The sequence below is a fragment of the Columba livia genome, chromosome 11 (genome assembly GCF_036013475.1).
Source record: "Columba livia isolate bColLiv1 breed racing homer chromosome 11, bColLiv1.pat.W.v2, whole genome shotgun sequence".
NCBI classification, from domain to species: domain Eukaryota; kingdom Metazoa; phylum Chordata; class Aves; order Columbiformes; family Columbidae; genus Columba; species Columba livia.
The window spans coordinates 13,699,226-13,713,773 of NC_088612.1; the positions used below are offsets into that span (position 1 = coordinate 13,699,226).

The 14,548-nt window shown below is 39.5% G+C and overlaps 1 protein-coding gene across 1 annotated transcript in view; it reads right to left on the minus strand.

Moving 5' to 3' along the window:
* Positions 1–14,548, minus strand: part of PRTG (protogenin) — an 86,203-nt gene extending 71,655 nt beyond the window's left edge. Inside the window, exons 1-2 of the mRNA XM_065076904.1 lie at positions 14,396–14,548; positions 13,263–13,565 (exon numbers count right to left, since the gene is read on the minus strand). Of these exons, the coding sequence (XP_064932976.1) occupies positions 13,263–13,565; positions 14,396–14,462 (370 nt within the window). The 5' untranslated portion in view covers positions 14,463–14,548. The remainder of the gene's footprint in view (positions 1–13,262; positions 13,566–14,395) is intronic.

A 14,548-nucleotide genomic window follows, 5' to 3' on the forward strand; every position in this document is an offset into this window, starting at 1 on the left:
GGATTTTTTTTCCATTGATACAACTCCAGGCTCTGATACTCCTTCAGTAACAGCCCTGCTAGGAGGACTATAGCCAACCCCCACTAACAATTCAAACCTATTTCACCTTATCTAGCACAAACATTTTGATGACTTTAAATCAAAATAACACTGGAGTGAAGTTACCTTCACACTGCCATTTGAGATGGTCAGAGCTAATCTACCAGCTAGCAGACACTAAAATGTGACGACAAACTCTTCCCAGATAGTCCCAAATCCCCACTACTCTTGCCTACTTACTTCCAGCCAGCTCTACCACTTGTCAGATAACACAGACAGACAGTTCAAACCACCACAGCTAATCGCATTAGTTTAATAAGTTGTTTTTTTTTTTCTGCCAGGTTATCAATCAGAGGAGCATCACAGACTGCACAAGGGAGGCAGCATTAACTGCATCAAATTCTACATTTCCAAAATTTCAGAACTACTGTCAGCCAATTTATGTTTAAAGCACTGTTCTGTTTTTGCAAACTAGTGGACTGATTAAGCTTTCTTATATTCCAGTGCAGTTTGGTTTTTAATAGCTTCATGTTTATGTCATCAGTGGACTTCAAGATCTACTACAGACCAAAAATCCCACAGGCTACTACTAATGAAGGGCATTAAAGAAAATGTCAGCATTATAAACGTTCATCTAAACACAAAGCACAGATTTTTGAATGTGCTCCATTCTCTCTGTAGGATCTGCTTCCAGTATCAACAATATCACCTCTGGTGCATAACATATACGATGCCTCTGGCACAGCTCTAAAAGGAAATAAATACTGTTTCTAAACTGAAGTGTAACAAAATCATTCATGAGAGATGTTTATTTTTTAATATTCTTAAAATTGACTATTTTCAATAAAATCTGACTTGAAAAGATCCTAATATAATACCATGAATCCCATAATGATACCTATTGGCAGACTAGATATATCACCTTTTGTGCAGAGAAATAGTTTCCTACTGTTATTTTATGACAGATAAGTAGAGGAGTTTTTCTAGTGCGCATATTTTTTATTATTATTGTTTACTTATCTTAAATAAAGTCATGCAAAACCAGTAATTATATTGGGGGTGAGGGTAGAATGAAGCACTGTGTGGATTTCAGGGATTCACCATCTGAAAGCTTTTATTCTTCCACAGTGAAGGAAAGTTATGACCTTTGACATGTGTCCATGGTGCCAAAGAAACTGCTCATAAATGTGTGTCAGTAAAGAAGCAGAAATCAATAAATTCATTTAATCCAGTGAACTATTATGTAGTGAGACACAATATATTTTAAAGAGCCAACTGCTTTACTCCTACTCTCAAAAGACAAAATTTTATGCAATGGATTTTTAGATATTCAATTTTTAGAAGGTTTTACAATCTGAGTATTATCTTTGGCCCATTCATAAATATTTTAGTCAGTTATGCCAAAATGTGTTAGTACATTCATTCCTGTTCCAAAGATCCCAGATACAGTTGGATTCAGGTAGCACAATAGGAACACTAGCAGGTGGCCAGATATCCTATGAACAACCTCTACCATTATTAGAGATAGCTATCCACAGGAATCAAACACAGCCAGGTATTAAAAGTGTATCTTTCTTTCCACACTGAGTGCTCAAGAGCAGAATGAATGAGAGATTGTTCATCATTCCAAACACAGTAATTTTGAAAGACCAAATGAAGCACTGCTCTACAAAGCATCTGTCAACCATATATTTTATGTGAATCAACAATAAGCAACACCAGGTAAAGATGATGACCATTAAAAACAAGTACTAAATGACATGTGCTGGGAATATCATAAAACTCCCATCAATGCTACCAAGAATTCCATAGTTAATTTATTTTACTCTGTATCAACGCTTACCTATTGTTTAGTGTATTAAAGAATTCCAAACACTAGAAAACATATTTATTGCTAGAAATAAGGAAAAAAAAAAAAAAATAGTAACTGGAATTTAAAAAATTCTACTCATGAGAAACAAAAGACGAGCAAAACATCCTCATACCCAATTATAACGTCTCCCCTTCTTAAATAAACAATATACTGATTTTGAGAGCATGCGCTAATGCGCCTGAATATGAACTCACATGTACTGGTTCCATGAGCCACTGTGCACAGAGAACTGTGGATTTGCACTATGATCATTTTCACAATAGTTTCGTCGTGTGATAAAACTGAGCTGCCTTCCTGAAACAGACAGGCTGAACAAATAAAAGCAGTATCCACTTTCAGCCTCTATTGAAGATCAATGATAAATCTGCTTGCAAACTGTGGGCCACAGGGTTGCTTGCATAAATAAGCATTAAAAGCAAGATTTAAAAAGAGCTGGTCATATGCTCACTTATGCTTTTGGTGAGGTGGTGGGAGAAGGAAGTTTCCCCCTTACAATTTGGGACATGCTATATACAAAGTTTATCTCTCCTCAGGCAAAACGACAATCATGCCAGAACTGCCAGAGAATATTTCCAGTTAACATCAATTTGCCGGATGTCACAGACAAGTTTAATGAACAAAATGATAAATGTCTGTCAATGGCTTCATAAAGTCAATGAATTCTCATTACAAAGAACATACATAATGCACAGCTCTGCCTGAGGCATGTTACAGTTATTACAGGTTTACTAGAGATCTTGATGTGGACAGTCAAATGGTAATTTAACAATTTACACTAGTTAATTTGCTGATAAGTTACCTAAACAATTATTAATATGTTGAAGATTCTACAAGCAGGAGTAAGAAAAAAAAAATTGTTAAACTCTTCTGCATGTTCAAAGACCTTAAGATTAATTTTAAATTTCTTCGAAAACATAATGGCTTATTTGATAACTTCCCGTTGTAACAAGTTGTAAAACAAAAAACAATACTGTGTAACACCGAGCTGCTTTTATTATACTTTGTAACGGCTATCAAAACAGCTTTTTTTCGATCATAATTACTATCTGATTTAGAAGTGACAGACAGACCACTTGAGACCAGATATTTCACTCCTGTTGAATCATTTTTACCTCATCTAAATTTGGGGTCAAAACTGACCTCGAAGTATCTTATGACATTTCTCTCCTCTGCCACAGCTGTGAAAATAAGCTCCACTGGAAAGTCATCAGACAGGAATAAGAAACAGGGGTCACCAGAAGCAGTTTTGCAAATCCAAAACAATGATATAGCATATATATGACAATTCATAAAGAGAAAAAGGAAAAATAAAACTGACTACATACAGCAAAAACAGCCTACACCTGACATGAGAAAGAGAAAAGAGTGGGAACATGGGAGAGAACACAAATGATGAGAAAATTTTGAATATTAGAAGCTTTCCTATTTATGCTTTTTTTTCTCTCAACTTTGAAGTGTACAGGAAGTGTCTCTCAACACAGCTTAGAAGAACTAACAATCCCACTTTGTAAGCAGGCTGATAGATTACTTTCACGGTTTTAGTGCGAGAAGAGAAGGCTGACCATTGCTACTTTGCATGAAAAACAATTGCTGCAAAGATTGAGACATAGAAGAGTGAGTTATTTTTTCTAATCCTAGTTTATCTTGTTTTGTCTTTAATCTGAAATGGTTCAAAGGAAATTTAAAAAAAAAAAAAAATCAAACTTCAAAACCCTCTTGACTGGAAGATTCAAAGAGATCTTTGGTGTAATGCAAGATTTTAAAAGTGAGTCATGTGTATCTAGCAAGGTGTCCAAAGGTGAGCTAGTACACACGTGGTAAAATTACACTGATAACATTAAAAATCCCACATTTTTTCTACTTTTATAATTCTATCAATTTGCCAGTGATACCATTAAGACATGAGGGTTTTACATGAGAAATTCTGATCTACTGAGATGAGAATGAATGATGTAATCAGTCAGTGTGAACAGGATTATTATCTGAAGATGCTAAAAAGCAAATCTGAAGATACACAGTTGTTTCTGTTCACAGAATCCCCTCCAGTTTCCAACATTCACAATCACTATATGCAAGCTGTAAAGACTTAGTTTAACTGCCCCCTTGCTATGTATTAAAAGAACACGAGATGACATGTTTAATGCTTGCAATAACTTTTACGTATCCTTTCCCCCTGGTCAGTCAGGTGATTATTTCTTTCAAAACTGTCTCTCATACACAAATAATTTCAAAATGGAATTACTGCACCTCAGAGCTAAAGAGCAAATTTCCATTATACGTGCTTCTAAGACAAGGCAATCATTGCTATTATGAAATTCAGAATCATAATTTTAGCATGTTCTGAGGCTAGAGAACTAGCACAAAGTAAGTTTTGCTGCTTTGCCATCAGTGTACCATTCAGTGCAGCCTGTAGCTAGAGACAAACTCTTTTCTCCTTTCTAAAAGACTGTATTTGTCCCACCTAAAGCTGCCATGCAGAAACGCCTACCAATTTGGGCAGAACTGTAAGCCTGCACAGAATGGAATCTGTTGCCCATTCCAACATCTACTTAAAAGCAGGCTTGGCAAAGATGTTCCACATCTGAATACACCTAAGATTCTATAGTTGGGGATGAACAAAGACTCTCTCTGCACTTAGATTTGTGCTCTTCACAACAGAGTTCTGTCAGAATTCAGAAACAACAATCTTACTCCTTGCTGTCCAGGAGAATTTTACCAGAGCTCTTACAGCAGGTACCTCTTTCAAACACAAGTCTTGGCAAAGGCTGGAGGGGTGATTACCTCAGTAGTATTCTACCATTGAAAAAATTGGTAAAATAGAAGTCAAAGTGTAACTGTAAGGTCCTAAGAGAAATAGTGTTGATCATTATTGCTTATGGAAGGGACTGTTGAGATTTTTATTATTTTCTTTTAAATAATGACTTAACTAAGCATATGGCTCAGCTGCATTTTCTCATGTAGCCATGTCCCTTAAAAATGGCCACTGAGAGGACAGTTTAGTGTCTACTGAGGCATCCAAGGCAGGACTTCCACACTTGCAGATCATTAAATATTTTTGTACAACAGAAGCCTTGCTCTTTGGATTTTCAGTTTTCTAAGATTTTTTTTTTTTGGCTTTGCCTTTTCCTTTTTTCCTTAAATAATTTTTTTCTCTTATATAAAGTAAAACTACATGACCTGGCTGTTTCTTACACACTCATTAGCTTAAACTAATGCCAAGATTTGGTGACAGGAAGAAATATCTCAGGTGAAAACATTAAAGTTGCATTTATTTTCTATTTTTCTTTCATTTCTCAAGATCACCTGAGACATTTTCATCAAACAAACTGCCTGCAACCACAGAGATGTAGGATATGGGTGGCATCCTTGTGTCCTCATGCTTTTTTTCCTTTATTAACAATCCTAAACAGTAAGGACAGGTTTCTAGAAGCAGTTGGGACAGAGTGCATCACATGTTCTGTGAGCCTCGCAAGCCTCCACATCCATGACTGCAGGAAATTCTACTTAACAAGGTTTCTACCTGATTTCTAGTTTTATAACAAAAGTTCTTGTCTGTTCTCAGTTTTGCTAGAACTTTACAATCAGTGCATTTCCATTTATTCCTTATTCCAGAAGTCATTCCTTTCATCAAAATTTTGCTTATGCACAGAAACAACCTAATGCAATCATTTTCAAATAATTTATGGGAGTGTGTATTCTTAATACTTTTGTCAGAAGAGGATATCAATTTATACAGGTATAAACCTAAGAAACACAATTACAGAACATTAAATAACTGAACTCCTTTCTGACTTTCTCCCTCCCCAATAGTGAAATCCCCAATAAGCCTTCCAGAAATGGTGAAGGAGTATCTTGGTATATTGCAACTCTTGCCTCAAATTAATTATTAAATTCTGGTAACAGCTTTAGATATAAAGTTTGTTGTCAGCACTCCTATGTCTTTTATAACATGTTCATTTTCAGTATTTCATTTTTCCCATTGCATTCTGCTGCTCTGACATCCAGTGAGAAGGTACTCACTGAATACTATCACAATTGCTACAATAAAGTGTTCAATCTAGAAGCAGGCATAACTTCCTCAAGCTTAGCTACTGAAAAACACACAGTTTTCCCATCAGCCAAACTCAGGCAATACCCTGATCACAGTGGGAGTTTTATTATAAAAGCTCTTCAGTATTAACAGTGGCCCAGAAAGACTCAGTAACCCTGAAATCTTTACCTCATACAATACAAAGATTGCACATTCTGTCGTTTTTGGGTCATAATAATATGAAACAAAGTGAACTTCATGAGCACACAGCAGATCTACATGCATCTGAGATGAATGATACCTAGATCCTATTCCCCTAAGCCGCAGATGCACTGATGTGTCAGAAACCTCCTAGCAGATGCCCAACAGAGACAGGCAATTGAGAAACAAGCGTTTTGGAACGGGGCCTCGAGATGATACATTATACAGATGCCACTTAGTTTATTTTGCCTTTGTGAGAATTCACATTATTTAAAAAAAAACCAAAACAAACCAAAAGAACTTCAACTCACCTAAGGAGATCACATTTGATTTCATTGGAAAAACCAACAAACAAACAAAACTAACCAGAATTACTGTTGAGAGTTATGAAACAAATTAAGAGCAGTAAAGAAAATCTGTCTGGTACTGCTTATTTACGTTTTCCTCTAACATATTAGGAAGGCCATCTCTCTCCAAAACTTTTAGATACAGAAAAAACAACATAGAAGAGGAGGTTACAATAATTTCATAAAGTAAGTCACAGACAAACTGTCCACACTCCAGTGATTTCACAAGCATCTCCTTCCTATGTCTGCTGTTTATCTACTAAAATAGTAACAACTTCATCCATGCAAACATAAAAATGCTTCCACTGTAGATGTAGTTTTGGAAGGCTGACAGACGGATTTCTAACTCCTAACACAAATCACCATTTTTTTCCCCTCCTCTAACTCAACAGTTGACACAATCAACTTTAAAACATAGATAGTGCTTAAAATGCTGCTGCTTAAAAGCTACATTAAGGTTCAACCTAGTAAATATTGTTGACCGTACAACCCACACTTACTCAACAAAATGTGGAGACCTGACATTGTTGATTACTTTTTCACTTAGGTGGTGATTACCAGTTATAAAGAGTGGAAGTAATCAATCCCAATTTAACAGCTGGGCCTATTGATGAAAAGAAAAAAAAAAAAAAAAAAAGCAATGCAAAACTAAACAAAAGATTATACCCAAAATTTTGGAGATAAGATGTGGAAAAATACAAAATCCTGAGGAAAACACACAAAAAGTAAGTACAAGTTTGTCCAACAATGGAAATGACTGTATTTCTGTAGAAAAATGCTTAGTAACTTTTAAATTCTTCCTCTGAGATTCTCTTTTGTCATTGCCTTAAATTGTTCTGCACACCATCAATAGCCACAGCTGTTAAATTGTGAAGACGTGACAAGAAGTCTCTAGGCAAACAACTGCTCAGAGTGAGATCCTTTTCTTTAGGATAATCAGAGCTGGCTGACAAAAGGGGGCCTTACTGAATGCCCTTTCAACAATTTCTACACCAAGAAATACAGAGAGAGAAGGAGGGGGAAGAAAGGGAGCACTGAGGGTGAGTACCACACTGCAAGAACAGAGCAGCATCTTTTGCTGCTGTACACTGCTTTGCAAGCAGAAATCTCAGTAGTTCGGTGCATATATCATACATAGAAATTGCACCAGGTAAGAACTGAGTGCATCTAGTCACAGCTCTCAATAGCTTCTAGCATGATACCATGTTTTCCTTCAACATTTCTCACATAGGTGAAGGTTTTATTAGCTACAGAGCACACTGCCAGTAAGACTGAGCATTCCTTTAAAAATAAGCTGGTAAAAACTTTATACATTGTAAAGTTATAGTGATGAAAACTAGTAAAAACTGTAACAGCTTTGGCCATACTAGCTAGGAGGAAAAGACAGGGCATGAAATGCCTCAGTTTGCCATTATGCTTGACACAAATTTGAAACTGAGGTTTTGAGGAAACCCATAAAAAGCTCACTTCTCCAGTAATGTAGTTTTGGAAATATACATTGTTCATGTGCACTAAGTAAGGTTTCATACATTTTTTTTCTCCCGGCAACAATATAAAAGACCATCCTTTAGTCTGTGGAAGAGCTCTTACAAGTGCAGACCAGTCACCACTGAAAGAATAGGGAATGCTCTAGTGAAGAAAAAAAAAAAGAGAAGTAACTAGTGATTATGTCTTAAAAGGATGTTGACAATTTCTTCTGTAAAGGCGTTGTAGGAGGTCAGGTCAAAATATGCCTAGTGGAGTTCTAGAGGAAAGTCCTACAAGAAAAAAAGTTAAGAAGAAAAATATTTCCCAGGTTTTTTGGTTTTTTTTTCAGTGTACCTCAGATAAAGAAAAAAAAAATCTTACTGCTCTTCTTCACTGTTATCAACTGACATTGCCAACTAAGGCATTAAATGTCCTCCTGTCTTAAATACTGGAATTTTAAATTCACCAAAGATCAGCCATGAGCATTCTTGGCTTAGAAATGGATTCTGCTCTCAGGACATTCAAATCAATTAATTAAAGCAATAGCAACAAGGCAGCCACTATAAAAACTTAAACCAAGAGCTTCCTCAAACTGTAACCACACCAGTTCTACAGCATTAAGACTTTGTTGCTTCTTTTAATACAAGACCATTGCCTACAACAGCCATTTGCCTTCCACTTCCACCTCAGCCAAAAAACACTTCTGCACCCCAGCCCTACCTTTCCATCTCAGAATTTGTTCCTCTCTCCTTTACTGCTTCAAATAATTAAAAATACCCTTGAACTATATATGCATTTGGAAGATATCCTGATTGACAGATTCCATACAAAATGAAAACCATACTGTCAGATCACAGCTATTAATCCCTTAATTTAAGGCAAGATACTAAAATTAATTTTAAAATTTAGTAGAGAGGGAAAATATATGCCTACAGACATGTTCCACAAAGGCAGTAGTTTGATGAATACTGATTTTTGGAACAAAGTTTCAGTAGCCTTCCTCTGTCCCCACTGTGTTCTTCCACCTCCACACAATTCTTCTCAGTTACACCAGTGCAATCCCACATCAGGGAACTCATCTGGGTTAAACACCATCTTTTGTTTTAATTCTATTATTTTAACCCAGATCAGTTCCCTGTTCAGTTAGCGACACAGGCAGCTGTGCCCACACAAGGAAGGGCACAATGCAAAAGTGGGAACCAACAGCTGGAACTGCTAAACAAAATATGATTGCCACAGTACAGAATAAGGCTCAGCTGGATGCACTCTTAAGTCTAAATATTTAAAAGCAGAGCAAAAGGTGTTATTAGGATATCAAAACATAAATATTGCCAATTATTTGCATGACAGTGGGACCAGAAGCCACACCACTGCCACAGCAGATAAGCAAAACTACACTCTTCACAAAGTATAGCCTGCTACATGTAACAGGCCCAGCATTTCACAAACTGGCATGCAGTGTGCACACACAGCTTCCCTCCAGAAGGGTGTTCCAGAACCTTCTTTGTGCTTGTATACCCTTTCACTCCTATGATTTGTAGAAACCTGTACACAAATATTTTGGCTTATGTTTCCTGTAATTCACAAACATTAAAATCAATTCAGCCAAGTTACAAGAGGAAAAAGGGTTATCTGGGAATGCTTCTACCCAGCTATATATATCCTATCCAACCATCTGAAGATTTCAATTACCACTTTTTGTGAAAAGGAAATAAACAACGAGCATCCTGTCCAATCAGTATCCAAATCCCATGTTACTTACTTCAGAACATGATCCACCTTCTCCATTTTATCTTAATACTATCTTATTGGAAGGGTGGCTTTATTTTTAGACAGAATCTTCATTAACTGTGGTTAAATAGTCATAATTTAAAAATGCACAAATGCAAAAATCTCAGCTTGTTTATTTTTGGCCGATTCAAAGTTGCACCAAAAGTGCTTAGACTTCCTCCACAGTCTACATTCCTTTTATTTTTTGTTAAAAAGAGACCTCTCTTAGTAGCAGTGGCAGCAGTAAGTTGAATTTTGAGTAACTCATACTCTTCACTATGAGCATTTTACCCTCACATGTTGCCTCACAAAGCACCACACTGGAACCTCCTCTTCTCCCCCACACATCAACCAGCCTGCTTTGGAAGCAACTACAAGCATGTACTGAAACTAATATTTCTTTTTACCTAAGCAATACCTCAGCCCTACAGTTTCCTTTTAAAATAGTAGGGGGATCTCGCCGAAAAAAAGCCTTAAATTAGTCAAATTCTTTTGTGCATGGATGAACAACAGGAAAGCAAAGCCTTGGGGCCTCTGGGGAGGAACCCTGTCCCTTCAGACCTACTCTGATGTGCTCGGGAGATAAGGCTCCATAGTGACACTTAAGGAAAGGCCTGCTCACATTTGAATTTCTGCATTCCTCAAGAACAATTCATGGCAATCACTAACTTTGCAGAGGAGCTACATGAAAGCTTTGGCCAATGAATGAGGGTCATCTGCTCTTTATCACAAGGGTAAACCTCATCCTGGCCAGTTTCTAACCTTTTAACCCTGTGAATTCTTAATTTGCACATGAATAATGGAATTCTTGCTAAGAGTGCAACCTTCAGCTTCCAGTTCCTAACTTTAGAAACCAAGACCTGATCTCCTTGTGTGTTCAAATCTTAAACTCTTGGACACATTAAAGTTTTTGATTTCCAAATGCAACACTAAACATTACAATTCTGAAGCAAAAGATAAGCTTACTGGCAAAAGCTCTGACCAGGCAAAGTAAAAGAACATCCTTGCACCCTGCTGCTACCAGAAACTGAAGAGAGCATTTGCTTTTTTCCTCGGAAGAAAGAATGACCATTTAATGCCTATTCTCCACCTGTTTAATATGTATAGTTCCTTCTGTACCCAGATCACAAGGTAATTTGCCTTCGCAGCAACCAACAACTACTTCTAAACAAAGCTATAAGCCTACAAAATCTCCCACAAGACTTTATTTCACTTAAAACATCTGCGAAGTTTGATCAGCTCATGATAGCAGGCATAAACGCTGTTCAAAATGACATATAAAACTAATTTTGCACTTGTTTTATGGGGTTCAAATGTAACAATACAAATTACAGCCTTATTTCACAGCTTTACAGCAAAGATGACATTCTGAAACCATTCAGATTGCAATATGACTAAAAAAAGAAGAGACTGCTACATAGGTTAACTTTATGTTTGGCCACTAGTTAACCACTTAATTGCTAAGTCAACAACACCTACTGTGATCATTATGGATCCACTATCTCTTCCAGTTTTCTCCAACAGTCATAGTATTCAAAGAAGAAAAGAAAACTTTTGTCACAGTCTTACAGGGAAGGGGAAAAAAAAAAAGAAAAAAAAAAGAAAAGTCTGCAAAACAAGAGTCTCCCTCCACACTGTGCCATCTATTGCTTCTCAACTCTTCCTTAGTGAAAACTTCTCATTATCAAAACCAAAACAAAATTAGACCATCCTTCCAGTGAAATAACATGCATGCTAGAAAGAAACATTTATAAATGTTCAGTACTGTCTGAATAAAACCACAAGTGTATTACTATGCTGTATCACTATAGTGCTCTTTCCTATGCCAGAAGTTCTCTGATATTGAGCACAGAGCTCATCTTGCAATGTCTTAGACTTAGAAAGGCACTGAAGTTTCCACAGTCCTACACAATTAATCCATCAGCCACTGCTTTGCTTTATTTTTATTAACAACAACAAAATTCCTCTCCTCTTAAGACAGATTTTCTTTACTCTGTTTATTAATGCTGCTGACTCTCTGAAACTTAATGATGTGAATGTAAATGTCCACAATACTTTATTTTTCATCATTTTATCAAAAGTATCCAAGAACTGTTCGGTCTATTAATTCTGCATGTAAGATGCCATGACACCAAGTAATAACTAGGCAGTTTTCTGAAATTGAGAGTTCACAGATCAGCTTCTTACAGCATGTGAAAAACTCATCACTTACTTGGAGCCACCTCTCTCCAGGCTGGTTTTCAACTGCTCAACGCTCTAGATCACTGAACAAGGTATTTCATGTCTTCCTGGGGTATTTTATGGACAATTTTTATAACAAGTTCAGAAGCACACCAAAAAAAAAACCCTAACAAAAGTTAACATTCAGAGATTTTGTAATGTAAGCTAATATACCACTTGTATTAACTAGTTTCAGACTGAATTTGGTAAAACTTGCAATCTACAACTAATGTCAAGTTTCCACAGAGGTATCAAGCACCACAGTTTTGTGCAGCTTGCTACTAAGAACAGGGTTGAAGAGGTCAAAGGAAGCCTTTTCCTATTAGATTAAGTTAATCAGTTAAGTCCTATTACAGAGGAAACATGAGAAGACTACATAAACTGTGTACGCTCTGTGTTATACTTTCTTTGAAATGACTCCGTGCACTTTTGGAAAGCAGAAAAGACAGTGCTGTAGAAGCAGCCTACTGGCAAGGCTCTGCACTGGCATGGAAAAAGGCATAGCATCCCATTCCTAACACACATCCCTTGCTCAATACATTTAAAGATGCTAGGAAATCAGAAAGCAACACACACTCAGGGTCAGGCTGTTAAAGCCATAAAGGCACTTACACACAACTGTTTCCTTCATCCAGTAGCAGGGAGTCACCCTGGAAATGTGAATGTCACTTCCTAGAGGAACCAAATAACAGGCCCTTACGGTTGGCTCCGGAGGACCCCGAAGCAGTTCCAAAAGGGGCAGCACCTGCACCTGCTCTGCTTAACACGTGTCAGAAAGGAAAGGGCTTGGTAATTTAACCCTCATGGTTGCCCAGAAAACTCTTCCCTCTTCCAAAGACAACCAGCTCTGCCCTGCCCCAAGATGGCACAACACCAACATCAAACTAGTGAACAAGGAATAATAATTTTTTAAATCAGGTTCATAGATAACCCTTGTATGGCTACATGAACAGCACTTGAGAAACAAGACCCAGGACTTTGGCAGCAGGTTGCCAGCAGGACTCTGCATCACCACCTGCTCTGGAGACCAGGGACCCACAAGAGCCACCCACGCAAGGTACCACTGCCCAAGAGGTCTCATAGGTGGCTGTGCCACTCCTGTCACTTCAGATACCCAGAAAGAGACCACTACAAGTTTTGCTTATAATCTTTACACGTTTAAAGAAAAATTAAGGTTCTGCACAACCGACTTGATCTTTCCTTTCGTAATTTGCCTTTTCAGGTACACAATCAAAACGACAGGTTGTTGTGTGCTGTTCAGGGAACTGCTGTCACAAACTCAAGAGCAGGTTAATGAACAATAGCAGGAACTTACTTGCTAGAGTGAGGTGGCTTTTTTGACTGAGAATGGCCCCATACTTGTTCAGAGCTAAGCACTGGTAAAATCCTTCATCAGACAGCTCTCCTTTCTTTCCTTCCACCTCACTGATATATAACGAGCCATTGGATAAAGTGTAGATCCGTTCATTTTCAGATACTTTGCCTCCATTTTTCAGCCATGTAATAGTTATAGGAGCTTCGCCACGGGCCTGGCAGTCTAAAACCACCGGATCCTTCCTTGAGACAGTAACATCCTGGGGCTCCTTCACAAAAAACAGTTCACTAAAGCACCATACTCCTAAGAGAGAGAAAAAAAGATTTTTGCCTGTAAGCATAGAAGTGCAAGTTATCAAGCGCACTTGTGAGCTGTGAGTTACTGTGCTGAACCCACAGCATGAGGTAAAACTATCATTATTACAGGCTCTGAGGTCCTTCAGCCCTCCAAACTCAGAAAACTGGGAAAACTCTGGTACTGATTTCCAGTGGAGCAAAGTCATCGGGCTGTACAACACCCGCGCGTTTGCTTCCCAGCTCCCAAACGCACCGTGTCAAGGAGCGGGAGACCCAGAGCGGCTCGGCTCGGCTCGGGAGGCGCTGGGGGTCGGGAGGGCCCCGCTGAGCCCGTCTGGGCGGCGGGGGCCGCCACACAGGTGCGACCGGTACCGCACTCGAGGCGGGGCGCCCGAGCCGCTCGCTAGTTTTACAAGCCTGCCAACGGAGCCGGAGCGGGGCGGCTCGTAAAAGGCTAATTTTACAAGAAATCGTTAGCGAAAGCCCCCGGCCGGCGGGCGGGGCGCGGCAAACCGCCCCTCACACACATCCCGCCGCCGGCCCCTCAGAGACCCCGGCCCGGCTCGCGACGCCGCGAGCGCGTGGCTAATTAACGGTCGCTCACCGCCCGGCGCGCGGCTGGGAGCGAAGCCCCGCGGCCCGCTCGCGCCACCTGTCGGCGGGGCGCGCGCGCGGGAGCACCTCCACGCCGCCCGCTCCGCCGCGGCACGAACAAAGCGCGGGGCCGGAGCCGGTTCCCGCTCCCGCCGGTGCCGGATAAATAAAACCACGTGCGGCGGAGCGGGGCCGGGACGCAAGCGGACAATGGCCTTCGGGGCGCGGGGCGGGCGGACTCACCTGGCAGCGGGAGCAGCAGCGCCCGCAGCAGCGCCCGCAGCAGCGCCCGGCAGCGGAGCTGCGCCATTCAGCGGGAGGCGGCTGGCATGCCCCGCCGGCCGCCGCGAGAGAGACCGGTCAGCGGGCGAGGGGAGGAGACAGGGGACGGCCGGA